The sequence below is a fragment of the Terrapene carolina genome, unplaced genomic scaffold (genome assembly GCF_002925995.2).
Source record: "Terrapene carolina triunguis isolate 2854851 unplaced genomic scaffold, T_m_triunguis-2.0 Scaffold517, whole genome shotgun sequence".
Taxonomy (NCBI): domain Eukaryota; kingdom Metazoa; phylum Chordata; order Testudines; family Emydidae; genus Terrapene; species Terrapene triunguis.
The window spans coordinates 5243133-5261721 of record NW_020664868.1 but is presented as its reverse complement, the minus strand read 5'-3'; the positions used below and the strand labels follow the sequence as shown (position 1 = coordinate 5261721).

At 46.3% G+C, this 18589-nt stretch overlaps 1 protein-coding gene across 1 annotated transcript in view; it reads right to left on the bottom strand.

Annotated features, from left to right (window-relative positions):
* Positions 1 to 17769, bottom strand: part of LOC112107877 (zinc finger protein 271-like) — an 879239-nt gene extending 861470 nt beyond the window's left edge. The window contains 3 exon segments of the mRNA XM_029913212.1: positions 14441 to 15544; positions 15927 to 16040; positions 17640 to 17769. Of these exon segments, the coding sequence (XP_029769072.1) occupies positions 14441 to 15544; positions 15927 to 16040; positions 17640 to 17769 (1348 nt within the window).
* Positions 17770 to 18589: the final 820 nt, after the last annotated feature.

Sequence of the window (18589 nt, the reverse complement as noted above, 5' to 3'; positions counted from 1 at the left end):
GTACCATTTAAAAATTCATAATTTGCTATACAATAGTATGGAAAAGTACACATAGCAGCACTGTATGTAATGTAATAAACACAAGCTGAAATCATGGCTAAAAGTATGCTTGGCAGATAAACCTGAGGAATGGCCAAAAAGAATTCCTCAGAGATCAAATGACACCTCAGCCGAGTGTAAACAAGGCTGATGGACCATGCTAAGTGGCAGGAAAGGGGGTAAGAGCAAAAAAATCTGCATTTTAGGCCTTGTCTACACTACAGAGTTTTTTGTTAACAAAATGATGCCGCTTTAATTAAAACACTTTAATTAAACTGCTGTTGTATGTTCACACTATACTTCTTGTGTTGGCAGAGCGCATCCACACTAGAAGGTCTTGCACTGACACACAAAGCAGTGCACTGTGCAACAGGACACAGGCCGCTTTGGAAAGGGCTTGCATGATGCAGGTTTCTCAATCCCATTGTTCCAGGGGCATCCTACTAGATTGCCAGCTGTTTTTCAATGGAAGTGTGTGTGAGGAAGTGTGTGACAGGGAGTGTGTGTGGGGGGGAGAAACAAAGACAGAGTGTGTCTTGAGGGAGAGTGAGTATGTCGGCATTCTGTCTCTTTAAGTTCAGTCAGCAGCCAGAAGCAACCAGTCCTGAGGTAGGGGACGGATGCACACACGCGCGCACACACACCCCAGCCCCTCCCTGGCTCTGCACAGCAGAGCAATCCCACCCACAGCAGCAGCCTACCTGCCGTTGTGTTCCTAGTGCAGGGGAGAGCAGGAGGCTTCCATGTTAATGATTTGCTCTTTGCTGCCGGAACGGAGCAGCATGCTCAGCTGTCAGAACTTCCTAGAGCTTTGAAAGGGGAGGGGCACACGCCGAATTCAAAACAGTGAGCAGAGTGGTCACTGCGGGCATTCTGGGATACTGGGGGACGCCAGTTATGGCGTCATAATGAATTGCAGCATCTATACTGATGCTTTGTCACTTTAACTTTGCAGCAAAAAGCTCCGTCTCTCTCATCTAAGTGGTTTGGTTTTCTCGGCAAAAGTAGCATTGTAGCGTGTGCACCTCCACTGTTTTGTCGGCAAAAGCTGCCTTTTGCTGACAAAACTGTAGTGTAGACAAGGCCTTAGCAAAGAAACAGCATGGAGTTCTCGTGCACACATCTCCTGTAGCCTTGCTCCCACCTGGAAATGCTTCTCAAAGGGTAAGTCCAGACTACCCGCTGTATCGGCGGGTAGCGATCGATTTATCGGGGATCGATATATCGCGTCTCGTTAAGACGCGATATATCGATCCCCAAACGCGCTCCCCGTCGACTCCGGAACTCCACCGGAGCGAGCAGCGGTAGCGGAGTCAATGGGGGAGCCGCAGCCATCGATCCCGCGCCGTGAGGACCCAAGGTAAATCGATCTAAGATACTTCGACTTCAGCTACGCTATTCACATAGCTGAAGTTGCGTATCTTAGATCGATATCCCCTCCCCCCCCCCAGTGTAGACCAGCCCAAAGGGGGAACAGGACTATAAAAAGAAGGGGCAGACACCTCTCAAAACACTTCCCTCTCTCTCCCTGTCCATTGCATTCTCTGCAACTGAGAAGACAAAATGACACCGCTGTTGAGCTTGGGGGAGGGGTCCTGGCCTAAAGAGTTTGGTCAGTGAGACCGCTGAAGCATGTAGGTGAGAAAATTTTGCTTTGAAACTAGACATTTCTTAAGTCTGTGTTAGTGAGCATTTATCTTTGTTTTTCTTGTAACCATTTTAACTTTTATGCCTCATTACCTGTACTCATAAAATCTGTCTCTTTGTAGTTAATAAACTTGTTTTCTGTTTTCTATAAGCCAGTGCGTTTCAACTGAAGTTTCTGAATAACTAAGGCTATGTTTACGTCACGGAGGTCATGGAAGTCACGGAATCCGTAACTTCCAAAGACCTCCATGACATTCTCTGCTTCAGCCCTAGGGGCTGCGACACTTCTGAAGCTGGCAACCAACGGGGCCCTGCAAGGTTCCAGCGACAGGTGACAGACTCCTGAGGGAGCCCTCCTCAGGGTTCCAGCAATGGGTGACAGCCTCGTGCGGGGGGAAGGGGACGCCGTGGGTGAGTGGCTGGGGGTGTCCTGTTTTCTTTTGGGGAAATACGGTCACCCTGCGTCTCTTGGTTGCCCCCTCCTCCCCCCCGCAGCTTCCAGCTGCTGTGGGCGGCGGGGGAACCCCACAGCTCCCAGCTACCACGGTGCTGGAGGAAGCCATGGAGCCGCAGCAGCAAAAGTCACAGACAGGTCACGGGCAATAAACAAAAATTCACAGACGCCGTGACCTGTCTGTGACTTTTACTAAAAATAACCATGACAAAATCTTAGCCTTACGAATAACTCATTGAAATAAACTGGCATATTATTCTCTTAAAGGTTTACTGGACATCAAATATGTTGTACTGTCCAGGAGGGGGCGGGGCAGCACAGGATATACATTTCTGGGGGAAATCGGGAACTGGGCATGTGTTGCGGTTATACCCTGAAGTATAACCAAGGCTGAGTGTAACCCAAGTGTGGCTGGCAGGCTGCAGTTACACACACACACTCTGGGTGTGGCTTCCATGCTGAAAGGCTGTTTGTGAGCGGCCCAGGCGGGAGCTACTTCAGCAAGGCATTGTAAGGCCTCCAGGATTTCAGGGCAGGGGTAATACAGCTGCTCATTAGGCTGGATTGTACCCTGGTATGTCACAGCTCTACAGGACGTTACTCCTGACGTCATCGCCTAGCTAAGCCTGTGGTTTGGGAAATGCTGTCCCTAACTAGGGCGATGTGCAGGAAATAAAAGTGTGTTTTTGTTGACTTCATCCCTCAGCAGGAACTGCAAATGTCTGTGAAATATAATCAGTGTTGAAGCTGAGAGAGCTGCAGGAAAATAACTATTTTTGCTTAGAAACCCCATCTCAGGTAGCCAACAGAGATTGTGACTGAGGCTTATGTCTAGTTCCTACTGACACCAGTTTAAAGGAATAAATGGCCATGTTTGCAGAAGCTATTCCTGACTAGCACTGCTGAGATTTTGGGTGGTTTATTAAAGGAATCTACTCCAGGGAAGTGTACTTTTAGCACGTTGAAGGGTTTGGCAAGAACTCGGATAGAAATAGCAGGCACCCAGCTGTTGGTTTTTACCCCAGAGAAGGAAGCTATGGAGAGCTATGGTCCACATCAAACTATTTTTAGAATACTGCTCCCTGCTTCAGTGGCATTGATTACAGCCCCAAAGGATGCCAGGGTTAGATGGGAAACAATTGTCCTTTACCATTTGGCACCAAAGTGTCAGGAGGAAAAGAGAGAAAGTTGGTGCCTTCGCAGGACATTCCTTGCCTATGGATTCCAATCTGGCTGCCTGGTTGGACAAAAAGGACATTTGTGGTGGGTGAATGATGGTAACTGTTAGAAGAAAAGGAGCAGGTTGACCCAGAGGTGGATATGAGTACTGGCTTCTTTATTGCGATACTTGTTCCCCTGAACCCAATTGTCCAGTAAGCACCGAATTGATTACAGCACACTCTTTTTGTTTAGATTAGTACATACACGACTACATCCATTACAACACCCCCAAACCCCTTATTAATAGAAACACCCATTGTTAGTAAACCCACCCCTATCCATTACTCATAACATTACACATTACTTTTACCTTGAAGATACATTTATTTGCAACAAATTGTTGCCATAAATCTCCCTCATCAGCAGTTCTCAGGGGTGGGAGGAAGGGTCCGTGAACAGTTCTCAGGGGAGGGGGGGAAGGGGCCGTAAGCCAGGGCTTGTTTATGTAGCTGGAAAAGGGAGGGAGGGGAAGATAAGGATAGAACAAGAAGCAATGGGCTTAAACTGCAGCAAGGGAGGTTTAGGTTGGACATTAGGAAAAAGTTCCTAACTGTCAGGGTGGTTAAACACTGGAATAAATTGCCTAGGGAGGTTGTGGAACCTCCATCTCTGGAGATATTTAAGAGTAGGTTAGATAAATGTCTATCAGGGATGGTCTAGACAGTATTTGGTCCTGCCATGCGGGCAGGGGACTGGACTCGATGACCTCTCGAGGTCCTTTCCAGTCCTAGAATCTATGAATCTATTCCTTTTACCTTCTTTTACACAAAGGGCATTTCTTCTGCAGCTGCATCCTTATCAACCTTTATGAGCAACAGAGATGGGAAGACTCTGGCAACTTATATTTTAGACAAATACTAAAAAAATCTGCAACTTATGTATGAAACAAAGTAATACTAAAGAATGTGTAACTTATGTATTAGACACCAAAAAATTGCCTACATGTGCCTTTGTCCCCTAATACCATGTCAGCACATTAGCAGCTTATTGTTATACTTTATCCCAACAGTAACCACACTTTCACCCTTTGTACATGGGACATTCTACACCCCCGGGGAGTGCCCTGTGGCTCCATATTCATCATTTGTATATATTTGTGATATTGCATATAAATCAGGCCATGTGAGGTATCAAAGGAAAGGTTATGATCTGCTGAAACCCCCTGTCCATTTAAATATATCATGAATGCATACAAAGTTATGAGAATTGTGTTGTATGACTGTCACTAAAATATACTGTGTGTTTGGGAAGCGCCTAGATACTAGCTCCCCAAAAGACAGTAACCAGGGAGCTAACCATCATCCAGCAAGGGAGCTACAATGCAATGACTCACATGCACTCACTCACTCCCACACCAAGGGAATTGCTCAATCTTGCATGGTGACTTAGCAGTGCCCAGCAGACATGCCTGGACTCATGTCCAAGCACATAGGCCTAAGGGTATAAAACAGAACTCAGTGGCCCCATGCTGGGCCTTTCTCCTGCCCCCACCTATGCTGCACGCAACAAGGACGCTCAGAAGACTGAAGATTCCAACAGGGGGCACTGGCCCAGGTTTCAAGGTGAAATCTGTGTACTATGAACTGCAATATGCAGTGGGGTGAGAAAAACTGCTTACTCTAGATGTTGCCCAGGCTAATAGGGTTGAGAGTTTAGACTGCGCGCTTCTTTTCTTTTCTTTTGGTAACCACTCGGACTTTTTGCCTATCACTTAAAATCTCTCTTTTGTAGTCAATAAACTTGTTTTACTGTTTATCTTTACCAGCGAGGTTGCCTGAAGAGTTTGGTAAATCTGCTCAGGTTTACAAAGGCTGGTGTATATCCACTTTCCATTGATGAAGTGGGGAACCAATGAATAAACTTGCACTGCTTGTCTTGAGTGCCTGCCACACACACAGTGCAGGAGCTTGGAAGGGAGGGAACATCGCACCCACTGCACAGAGCAGGAATGGGTACGTTCTATGTGTCTGCGTAAGGTGGGTGAGGAATGTCTTTTATTGGACTAACTTCTGTTGGTGAGCGAGACAAGCTTTCCATAAGCCCTCCCTCTTTTAGAAGTGATGGGACCCTGGCCCACAGCCCCCCCTGTTCTGGTGCCCCTTCGCTGAGTTGCTCCAACATCAGCACAGCAGCAGGAGGCATCCCACAGCTAGGGCAGGTCTAGAACCCAGACGTCAAGCACAAGTGCAGAGGCATGCAAATGCCATAGCCAATGAAGTGGCACAAAGTCCAAAGAAGGAGAAAATGAACTCAGGGATGCTAGAATAAACAAAGTTGTGGCTCGGTCTTTCTCATTAAAATTTATTTCCTACTTACACTCAGGTACATGATGCTACAGTTTAGCAATCACTGCAACAGCAAGTGACAAGTCCCTATTTGGAAATAAATCTCTTCCTACTACTTCTATGTGTTTATTCTCCGAACCCTCCCACACCTTTCCCATACACATTCTCTCTTTCTCTGAGGCTCCAAATTCCCAGATGCCATTGAAAATGTGCATTCAAATCATTGAAAGCGACGGAAAAGACAACCCCCCCAGCACTGGAGAACAGACCAGCAAAAGCCTGAGATATCTAATGCAGCCTCACCCGCACCCCCCTTTCCTCCCTGGAGTTTTAGCCTGTTACGGTCACTGCAGCTCTGCTCATCATCTGTCGCACAGAAAAGGGGTGAATGTATGCAAAATATGTTGTTTGACCAACAGGATTCCACAAAATGCCATCACAAACTGGCTCTACAATAAGAGGAAGAACAACAATTTGCTTTGCAATAATTGATCAGTGAAGAGTCAGAAGATGATGGTGGCATGAGAGAGGAGGAAATCATGAGATCATGAGTTAGGAAGAACAACAGCAGTAGCACTGTGGTGTGTAGCAAGGATGGGAGGAAGATACACACAATCTGGAGAAAGGGGTAAACAGTGAGGTGGCAAAGTTTGCAGATGATACTAAACTGCTCAAGATAGTTAAGACCAAAGCAGACTGTGATGAACTTCAAAAAGATCTCACAAAACTAAGTGATTGGGCAACAAAATGGCAAATGAAATGTAATGTGGATAAATGTAAAGTAATGCACGTTGGAAAAAATAACCCCAACTATACATACAATATGATGGGGGCTAATTTAGCTACAACAAGTCAGGAAAAAGATCTTGGAGTCATCGTGGATAATTCTCTGAAGATGTCCACGCAGTGTGCAGAGGCGGTCAAAAAAGCAAACAGGATGTTAGGAATCATTAAAAAGGGAATAGAGAATAAGACTGAGAATATATTATTGCCCTTATATAAATCCATGGTACGCCCACATCTCGAATACTGCGTACAGATGTGGTCTCCTCATCTCAAAAAAGATATACTGGCACTAGAAAAGGTTCAGCGAAGGGCAACTAAAATGATTAGGGGTTTGGAACGGGTCCCATATGAGGAGAGATTAAAGAGGCTAGGACTTTTCAGCTTGGAAAAGAGGAGACTAAGGGTGGATATGATAGAGGAATATAAAATCATGAGTGATGTGGAGAAAGTAAATAAGGAAAAGTTATTTACTTGTTCCCATAATACAAGAACTAGGGGTCACCAAATGAAATTAATAGGTAGCAGGTTTAAAACAAATACAAGGAAGTTCTTCTTCACACAGCGCACAGTCAACTTGTGGAACTCCTTACCTGAGGAGGTTGTGAAGGCTAGGACTATAACAGCGTTTAAAAGAGAACTGGATAAATTCATGGTGGTTAAGTCCATTAATGGCTATTAGCCAGGATGGGTAAGGAATGGTGTCCCTAGCCTCTGTTTGTCAGAGGATGGAGATGGATGGCAGGAGAGAGATCACTTGATCATTGCCTGTTAGGTCCACTCCCTCTGGGGCACCTGGCATTGGCCACTGTCGGTAGACAGGATACTGGGCTAGATGGACCTTTGGTCTGACCTGGTACGGCCGTTCTTATGTTCTAACCACACACACACTTTACTATGGACAAAATAAATGTTGTAAACCTGTGTCTTTTTAAGAATTGTATTGTATAATAATTTATAGTACAAAAGGTCCCGAAATCACTCAACTATACGACATGTTAAACTCTGTTGGGCAGTATGGTTTAGCAGCACTATTAACAGGTAAGTCTACTTTTAAACACCATGGTAGGCTTAAAATATCTGTTAAGCTTTCCTACAGTACAACACATTTCTCCACAAGCTTACACCAACCAGTGAATTTCCATTCAGTGTCTGTATTGCTTCATATGGAAACATTCAAACGGGCAGATACACGGTGACATTATATTTGTCCAATCAGCAGCAGTATTGTATTTCATAAAGCAGCCCGGTGCAAATAACATATCGCTACTAACAATAATAAAAATAAAACCAGCGGCCGTCTTACCTTAAACATCAGTGAAGTAAACTCCGGCGCCTGGACTTGGCACCATAGGTGTCGATGATCTGCTCAGGGTTAATGTCTCTGGTAAGGTCACTCTCAGTGTGCAGTAAACACAACGCTGACTGTCTCTCTTGACCCACTGTGGATCGTACCCAGCGCGTGGCAGAAAACGACGTCTCACCTCCAGCTGTGCCAGCAGGTCAGGGCCAATTTCAACAGTTTTGTAAAATTTGGATGAAACGTTGAAGCAGCTGCCTGCAGGCTCTCCAGCATGATCTCTGGCAAACCCACCCTGAACCAACTGCAGCTCTGCGCGAGCGAGTGTGGAACTGATTAAAGGGCCCTTGCATATTGACAGAGGAGCCCAGCAGTGCCACCTCTGGATCACATGTTAGCCCTGCATCTGCACTTTCAGCTGTTTCCATGGACTGGGACAAAAACCTGCAATTGCATTCACCTAACAATGTGTCCAACAGGAAAATACAGCGGTCGGCCCCATTTTTCTTTAGTGCTCTCCTTTACATCTGGCTGATAGTCTCATTGTCTGAGTGTGCTTGTAGGGTGACCAGATGTCCCAATTTTATTGGGACAGTCCCAATTTTTGGGTCTTTTTCTTATATAGGCTCCTATTACCCCCCACTCCCGTCCCGATTTTTCACATTTGCTGTCTGGTCACCCTATGTGCTTGTAACAACTGAACAGTCAAGGAAGGCTGGATCATTTATAAGCATACTTTTCATTTGTATCAGGGTGACAGGGACATCATGCAGCTCACGGAAGTTCTGGGCTTCCTCCCAAACATCATCCCACTTAGTGCTGGTTCGCATACTAATACGTTGACAGTTCTCTGACGTACACTGCAGGCCTGAGAAAGTGTCGTGTCTTCTGGCTGCAGAGCTTTGTGCGCTACGTGACTCACACTAAGAACACGCTAAAAAAGGATCAAGCACACCAAAATCTATTTTCTGCACATTCTTCTACAAACCTGATGCTTCAATAAATCTACGGTAGGGGGGCGCTGACAGTCCCAACAAACGGCTAAGAAGTGCTCTCACGGAGTTTTTTTACAGCCGATACATTTTTCCATCTGCATGCCCATGTCGTGTCACTTAAACTACACAATTCCAGTTTCACTCCAAGGGTCTTCTGGGCCTCCAAGTAAGCATGGTGTGTGCCAGGCTGTGAAAAGAAGGCCAACAAGCCCTGTAGAGTGTAAAAATATCCGGTTGCTGTTTACTTTGCAAGCCTCAACTAAAACCACATTTGATTTATGAGCCATGCGGGGTGTATATATAACAGTGGGTTGATCTTGCTGAATTTTTTGCTGTACTCCACGTCCTGCATCCTCCCCGGCACGTTTCAGCTTGCGGGACGGAGCAGCTTTTCCCCTGCGCTCAGCTGCAGAACAGCTGATTGCAGCAGGCGGGAGGCGCTGGAAGGGAGGGGGAGGAGTTGATCGGCAGAGCCACTGGCGGGTGGAAGTTGCTGGGAGGAATGGGGGGAGCTGGCTGCCAGTGGGTGCTAAGCACAGCCCTGGAGCACCCATGCAGTCGGCACCTATGCCTGCAGCATGAGCCCCATGAGCCCAAGTCAGCTGGCATGGGCCACCCATGGGTCTTCCTTTGCTATGCAGAGTGAGCGCTCTCTGACGTGTGTTGTTCACCCATAGGTGATAGGTTTTTTTTGTCTTTTATCACTTTCCTGCATGAGTTCATTCAGTGGTGTAGTGATTGTCTGGGTTCACCCACATAGTTGTTATAGGGCCAAAAAGCTGTGAAAAAGCTGAATTACTCAACGCTTTTTTTGCCTCGGTCTTCACAAACAAGGTCAGCCCCCAAACTGCTGCACTGGGCAGCACAGTATGGGGAGGAGGTGAGCAGCCCTCTGTGGTGAAAGAAATAGTTAAGGACTATTTAGAAAAGCTGGACATGCACAAGTCCATGGGGCTGGATCTAATGCATCCGAGGGTGCTGAGGGAGTTGGCGGATGTGATTGCAGAGCCATTGGCCATTATCTTTGAAAACTCGTGGCGATCGGGGGAGGTCCCGGAGGATTGGAAAAAGGCAAATATAGTGCCCATCTTTTAAAAAGGGAAGAAGGAGAATCCGGGGGTAACTACAGCCTCACCTCGGTCCCTGGAAAAATCATGGAGCAGGTCCTCAAGGGATCCATTTTGAAGCACTTGGAGGAGAGGAAGGTGATCAGAAACAGTCAATATGGATTCACAAAAGGCAAGTCATGCCTGACCAACCTGATTGCCTTCTATGATGAGATAACTGGCTCTGAGGATAGGGGGAAAGCAGTGGATGTGATATATCTTGACTTTAGCAAAGCTTTTGATATGGTCTCCCACAGTATTCTTGCCAGCAAGTTAAAGAAGTATGGATTGGATGAATGGACTATAAGGTGGATAGAAAGCTGGCTAGTTCATCGGGCTCAACAGGTAGTGATCAATGGCTCGATGTCTAGTTGGCAGCCGGTATCAAGCAGAGTGCCCCAGGGGTCTGTCCTGGGGCTGGTTTTGTTCTACAGCTTCATTAATGATCTAGATGATGGGATTAATTGCACCCTCAGCAAGTTCGCAGATGACACTAAACTGGGAGGAAAGGTAGATATGCTGGAGGGAGGGATAGGGTCCAGAGTGACCTAGACAAATTGCAGGATTGGGCTAAAAGAAATCTGATAAGGTTCAACAAGGACAAGTGCAGAGTCCTGCACTTAGGACGGAAGAATCCCATGCACCACTACAGGCTGGAGACTGATTAGCTAAGCAGCAGTTCTGCAGAAAAGGACCTGGGGATTACAGTGGACAAGAAGCTGGATATCCGTCAGCAGTGTGCTCTTGTTGCCAAGAAGGCTAATGGCATATTGGTCTGCATTAGTAGGAGCATTGCCAGCAGATCAAGGAAAATGATTATTCCCCTCTATTTGGCACTGCTGAGGCCACACCTGGAGTACTGTGTTCAGTTTTGGGCCCCACACTACAAGAAGGATGTGGACAAATTGGAGAGTCCAGTGGAAAATGATTAGGGGGCTGGGGCACGTGACTTGAGGAGAGGCTGAGGGAACTGGGCTTTTTTAGTCTGCACAAGAGAAGATTGAGGGAGGATTTGATAGCAGCCTTCAACTACCTGAAGGGTAGTTCCAAGGAGGATGGAGCTCGGCTGTTCTCAGTGGTGGCAGATGACAGAACAAGGAGCAATGGTCTCAAGTTGCAGTAGGGGAGGTCTAGGTTGTACATTAGAAAAAACTATTTCATTAGGAGGGTGGTGCAGCACTGGAATGGGTTACCTAGGGAGGTGGTGAAATCTCCATCCTTAGAGGTTTTTAAGGTCAGGCTTGACAAAGCCCTGGCTGGGATGATTTAGGTGGGGTTGGTCCTGCTTTGAGCAGGGGGTTGGACTAGATGTCCTCCTGAGATCTCTTCCAACCCTAATCTTCATTTATATTTACCTAAAGTTAAGAAATGGTTTTGAGGGATCAGCATCCAGGTTTCTGGGAGGGACTGCCTTCGATCTGTCTGCTGGGGAACTTAGCTGTCAGATCCTTGCCCAAAGAAAGCTTCCTCGGACTGTTCCAAAGCAAATTCTTTCACTAATCTTTATTAGCTAACTTCAAACAAAGCACGTAACTTCTAGTGACTCCTAGTGGGTCACCACAGTAACCCCTAATGGGTCACCAATTCTCTTACTTTCAGCAAAACTACTCATTATCTCCTACCATCAAAACATTTCTATTCATAACAATAACTAAACTTATAATGGTGTCAAAGGTGCTCAAGATCAAGGTCGGTCGGTCAAACATTCCTGCCATTCTTACAATACATTCACTTATCCCAGCCTCTCATTCTGATAGCAAACCAGCAAACATGCAGTTATTTGGCCTTGCCTCTCAGGGCCTAAGATTTTCCTCGCTCTGTCATGTTTTGTTTTGAGCTGGGAGTGTCTGACCCTACAAAATTGCTGACTGCAGTACTGTCAAATTCTGGGGTAACACACAGGAATATCAAATTCCGGGGTAACACTCGAGCTCCCTGAAGTCCCATTGTTCTCTCCTGGGGGGGGTGTCATAGGGGACACTTTGAAGAGCAGAACCAGGCAGTCTGAAACCCCAGCCAGTCGGAGCAGAAGCAGCAAAATAAGAGATTTCTGGAGGTTCAAAGACCAGTTTTTGACTGGTCTTCCTCTGCCCTGTGCTGAGGGCTTGTCTGAGCCCTCAGTCCTCTTACCTCTTTCACCTCCCTCTCGATCTCTTCACCTTCCCGTCACTTGTCTTACCCTGTTCTCCACACCCCTTCCCCACCCTCACCCCATCCGTTCAATGTCCCTGTCCCTCCCCTTTAGCTGGTCACATTGTAATTCAACCCAGCAAAAAGAAAACATGGTGACATTAACACGCCAGTTGCTGCCGTCACGTTGTTCGCTCTGCTGGTACGGGCTTACCCTTCCCCCACCCTGTCTGTCTGGCTTGTCAGCTGTTCCAGCCTAGGACTGTTCAGTGTTTGTACAGCACTTAAAACAACAGGCACACAGTGTGTGTGACTGCAGCTTTTAGGGCTAAGGTTATATAGACATAATATCAGAGGGGCAGCCGTGTTAGTCTGGATCTGTAAAAGCAGCAGAGAGTCCTGTGGCACCTCATAGACTAACAGACATATTGGAGCATGAGCTTTCGTGCATTCGACGAAGTGGGTATTCACCCACGAAAGCTCATGCTCCAATACGTCTGTTAGTCTATAAGGTGCCACAGGACTTTTTGCTGCTTTTATAGACATAATAGTAACTAATGAATTGCTCTCCTGCACGGGTTGCTACTTTGCTGTTACCGAGCACTCCCAAGTTTCAACTCCAAAAACATGTATGAAAATGATCAATTTTTAAGGAGAGAATGTAAAAAATACGTCATTGCTTCCAGTCTTCTTCAGCAGCTCCATACATCATTTCAGATCGGGATCAGCTGCCTTGTCTAGGCCCAGGGATGCACCGTGCCTTCAGGAACACAGCCCTGGGGAGGGGGTACGGAGATGGACCATCCTGTGTGGCTCAGTAAAGCCCCTCTGCTTCTACATTCTAGGTTTGAAAACATTTTGGAAGGCTCCCCCAATTATGAGGTGTTATTCCCTGTACCCCTCCCTATTGCCATGATCTGGCCAGGCATCTTCCCTTTTCTTAACACCAGCTCCTACTCCCTGCCCCAGACTTTGCCCCTCTGTCTCCCGTGCCTCCGCATGTTTGACCCACCTGTGTAGTAAGCTTGCCTCCCCTACACAAATTCTGCCCAACCGTCCCTTCTGATTTGCCCCCTTTCACAGCCCCATTTTCGGCAAGGAGCAGATTCTGCTGGCAGTAAGGGCTGAGGGAGGCCAGTGGCTTCAGCAGATGTTATTGAGCAGGCTTCCCATCCGCAAACAATCCCAGATCAGTAGGAAGAAAACCTAGCAGAGGCGTTGCCAGCAGACAGAAATGGATTTATACTCCAAATGCTCACATTGCATTTGGGATCCAATCAAATAGTTGGTATGGCAACACCCATTTTTTCATGTTCTCTGTGTATATAGATCTTCCTACTGTATTTTCACTGCATGCATCCGATGAAGTGGGTTTTAGCCCACAAAAGCTTCTGCCCAAATAAATTTGTTAGTCTCTAAGGTGCCACAAGTCCTCCTCGTTGTTTTTGCTGATACAGACTAACATGGCTACCACTCTGAAACCTCCCAGATCTATGACACTTTCATCTCCAGCCCTAAATGAATATGTTTTAAGACCAAAGAAATCAAAGTATGCTTCCCAAGCACCGAGAACGCTGCACCACATGACACTTGGGGAGGTGTCCAATGTGGAGAAGATAAACCTCAAGTAGCTCAGCAAGAAGGCAATGTTGGGGTGACGAGGAAGATGGGAATCCCTCCGACTCACCCCAGCATCTTCGGGTGTCACAGCAGCTGAAAAAACACTTTTTTCCCCTCCTCCTGCTCTTTATTATATTTAAATATATTTACATGAGAAAAATGGTACAAGAATAACTGCTCTTCAGCAGAACCCAGTGCAAAGTGAGAAGACCTGAGAACGAGCCAATCTGTCCCCGGTCAGGGAACTGGCTGACTAACAATCACTTTTCAGTGGAAAGAAGAGTATAAATGTGATGCTGCGGGTTTGTTTAGACTAGGAAAAGTGATGGAGGTTATGTCAAGTCACGAAGAAACATACCGGATTAGCCCAGTGACTATATGTGGACTATTTTTTTTAGTGCAAGAATAGTTGTCTTTTACATCAGGATAGCTAACGCTCGCTAGCTAACTCCGTGGAAAATCGTAACGGGGACAAAGCCCAGGTAGATTTAACCTCAATGTAGCTAGTTGCGGTCACCCGTTTTCCCCACCTGGAGCTGATGGATATTCCTGTCGGAGGCGGACACATTTCCATGACCTAGGAGTTGATAAATAGGACCACGGGATTCACCTACAGGAAGGGTGAGCGGCCAAAGGGAAGAGAGGACAATTCAGCTGAGGAAGCGGAGAGACCACGGTGTCGCAAATGCTGCAAACAACCTTAACGTTCACAATGTGGGAAACAGCAAAAGTGTAAAAGGGTGAAAAAAACCTTTTCTCTGCCTTAGACAGTTTTGTTGCGGTGTTTCTCTCCCTTGCAGCTTCTCTGATGATAAGGGCTGAGCAAGGATGGAAGCACTTCCCACACTCAGAGCATTCCTAGGGTCTCTCTCTTGTGTGGATCCTTTGATGTTTAATAAGGTGTGAGCTCTGACTGAAGGTTTTTCCACATTCACAGCACGCATAGGGTCTCTCCCCTGTGTGGATCCTCTGATGTGCAATAAGGTGTGAGCTCAGAGTGAAGGTTTTCCCACACTCGCAACATTCATAGGGTCTCTCCCCTGTGTGGATCCTCTGATGTTTAATAAGGTCTGAGCAGTAAATGAAGTTTTTCCCGCAGTCACAGCATCTGTAAGGTCTTTCTCCTGTATGGATCCTTTGATGGGTAACAAGGGCAGAGCTATGACTGAAGGTTTTCCCGCACTCACAGCATGCATAGGGTCTCTCCCCTGTGTGGATCCTCTGATGTGTAATAAGGGCAGAACTCTGGGTGAAGTTTTCCCCACACTCACTGCACTCATAGGGTTTCTCTCCAGTGTGGATTCTATGATGTTTAATAAGGTCTGACTGGGAACTGAAGTTTTTCTCGCAGTCACAGCATCTGTAGGGTCTCTCTCCTGTATGGATCCTCTGATGTACAACGAGGGCTGAGCGATGACTGAAGTTTTTCCCGCACTCACAGCATTCGTAGGGTCTCTCCCCTGTGTGGATTCTTTGATGTGTAAGAAGGTTTGATCTCTCCTTGAAGCTTTTTCCGCACTGATGGCATTCATAGGGGCTCTCTTCTGTGTGGAGTCTCCGATGTGTAAGAAGGTGCGCGCGCTGAGTGAAGCTTTTCCCACACTCACAGCATTCGTAGGGTCTCTCTCCGCTATGGATTCTCTCATGTCTAATAAGGTGTGAGTGGCTGTGGAAGTTTTTCCCACACTCAGAGCATGTGTTATTTCTCTCTCCCGCCGGGATGCTCTGCTGGGCTTTGGTTTCCTTGAGACCCTTCTGAGTTCCCTGATAATTAATAGATTTACCAACTTTCTCCCTTGACTGGTTTTCCTGCCCCTTCTCTGACTTGCACTGATGCTCACCGGCTTTCTCCTGCTCATGATTCCAGGACACATTCCCTTGGGATCTGGCCGCACGTCGTGGCATTTGCTCAGCCGCTTCGTGCTGAGGATTCTGCTCCTCTTTCTCACTCACCATCTTGCCACCTGCTGGGACAGAAAAAGGAAGACGCCTCAGAAACAGGGATGGAAACGTGGAGAACAATCAAAAATAACATCCGGAGAGACGGGGGGGAACATATTAGGGACTGAATTCCCCCAAACTCTTCCCCACAGGGTGGCGAGGAGCAGGATCAATTCTGCTTCCATATCCCACCCACACATCCCAGGGAAGAGGGGGAATGGAGGGAACTACTGCCAGGGGTCAGTCAGGAAGGGTCGGAAGCCATGAGCAATATGTAGCTAGAAGATATGATGCCCGCTGGGGACAATCCTGATTTACTCAGAGAGCTCACAAGGGCTTTGCAGGGAAGCCCAGCTGTTCCCTGCTGGCACTGACAGGTTTTCAGTTGGTTTAATGACTCCTCACTTTGGCAGGTGACTCCCAGGATCTCTCTTTCCTCAGAGCCCTGGAGCTCTAGAAGCCACGGCTCGTCCCCTCGTTCCAGATGGGTGATCACATCAGGTTTGGAAGCTGCAAACCCTGCTCAATGGAAAGAGAAATGAACTCACGTGAATTCATGGGACATTTGTCACCCAAAAAAGTTCCATTATTTTAACCCCAGCCCATTTTAACAGAGTAAAATCCCAGGACACTCTGCTTATGAGGGATTTAACTATCTCCACCTCCACTCGGGGGGACACACAGCCAGATATTCAGCATCAAAGGGGCTCCTGAAACCCAGAGAAGGTAACTCCATTTCCCAGGAAGGGGAGACTCCAGCCAGAGGGGAAGTCCCCCTGGAACTACTTCTTACTGACACAGAGAGGCCCAGATGCACTGCAGAAGAGGGAAAGACACGAGGCCTGACACCTGAGTGGGGGCAGTCAGAGACATCAGGTAGGGGATAGAAAGCCTATTCCGGAGCTTAACTACCCTTAGAGTTAGAAAGTTTTTCCTAATATCTAATCTACATCTCCCTTGCTGCAGATTAAGCCCATCACATCTCATCCTACCTTCAGTGAACACGGAGAAAAATTGATTACTGTCCTCTTTAGAACAGCACTTAACAGTTTTGAAGACTGTTATCGAATCCCCCCTTAGTTTTCTTTTCTCAAGAGTAACTATGCCCCATTTTTTAAACTTTTTCTCAGAGGTCAAGTGTTCCAAATATTTTATCATTTTTGTTGCTGTACTCTGGACTCTCTCCAATTTGTCCACATCTTTCTGAAAGAGTGGCATTCAGAATTGGACAGGGTACTCTAGCCAAGGCCTCACCAGTGCCAAGTGGAATAGGACAATTACTTCCCATGTCTTATATACAAGATCAGAACAATATTATCCTTTTTTTGCATCTGCATCACATTGTTGACTTGTATTCCAATTTGTGATCTTCTATAACCCCCAGATCCCTTTCAGCTGTACTACTGCCTACCTAGGCATTCCCCATTTTGTAGTGATGCATTTGATTTTTCCTTTCTCAATGTAGTACTTTGCACATCTCTTTACTGAATGTTGAATTCAGACCAGCTGAATTCTAATTTGAATTCTAATCCTGTACTCCAAAGTGATTGCAACCCCTCCCAGCTTAGTGTCATCTGCAAATTTTATAAACATACTCTCTACTCCATTATCAAAGTCATCAATGAAAATATTTTATAGTACTAGACCCCAGATCAACACCTGCAGGACCACACTAGATACATTCTTCCAATACGACAGCAAACCATTAATAACTACTCTTTAAATATAGTCTTTCAACCAGTTGTTCACCCACCTTATATAAATTGCATCTAGACCACATTTCCCTAGTTTGTATATAAGAAAGTCCCTCATGACAGTCTCAAAATCCATCCTAAATATATCACATCTACTGCTTCCCTTCATCCATTCAACCTTGTCAAAGAAGGAAATTAGGTTGGTTTGCTACAATTTGTTCTTGACAAATCTATGCTGGCTATAACTTATCACATTACTATCCTCTAGGTACTTACAAGTTGATTGTTTAATAATTTGTTCCAATATCTTTCCAGGTACCAAAGTTATGCTGCCTACTAGTCTATAATTCTCTGAGTCCTTTTTGTTCCCTTTTAAAGAAGACAAGTACTACGTTTGCCCTTCTTCACTTTTCTGGGACCTCACCCATCCTCCAGAAGTTCTCCGCGATAATTGCTAAAGGTTCCATGACTGATTCAGCTAGTTCCGTAAGTACCCTAGTGTGAATTTCATCAGGCCCTGCCAACTTGAATCCATCAAACTTATCTAAGGGCATGTCTACACTGGAAACTTCAAAGCACTGCCGTGGAAATGCTCCCACAGCAGCGCTTTGAAGTGCGAGAGAGGTCTCCCAGCGCTCCTGGTAATTCATCGCCATGAGGGGATTAGCTCCGAGTGGTGGGAGCACAGCTCCCAGCGCTCGGAGCCTGTCTACACTAGCACTTTACACTGTCTACACTAGCGCTTTAAAGCGCTCAGACTTGTTGCGCTCAGGGGGGTGATTTTTCACCCCCCTGAGCCAGCAAGTTAGAGCGCTATAAAATGTAAGCGTAGACAAGCCCTAAGGTTATGTCTACACTGGCAACTGAATGACAAAACTTTTGTCTTTCAGGGGTGTTAAAAAACACACTCCCTCCCCAAAAGACAAAAGTTTTGCCGACGACAAGGGCCGGTGTGAACAATGCTCTGTTGGCAGGAGCACTCTCCTGCCGACACAGCTAACGCCGCTCATTGGGAGAGCTGCCAAACAGCGGCTACACAGTGCACCTTTTAGAGGCACGGCTGTAGCAATGCAGCCGTGTTGCTAAAAGCTGCGTAGTGCAGACATAGCCTTAAGTATTCTTTAACCCGTTTGTTCCCTATTTTGGTTTGCATTCCTTCCCCATTAACCTTTCTAATAAAGACTGAAGTAAAATAGGCATTTCAGCTTTCTTGATGTCATCAGTTATTAGCTCTTCTTCCCTGCAAAGTAGAGGACCTACACTTTCCTTCATCTTTCTCTTGCTCCCAAAGTTCTCAACAAATATCTTCTTATTGCCTTTTATGTCCCTTGCTAGGTATCACTCATTTTGTGCCTTTCTAAATTTGTTTCTACC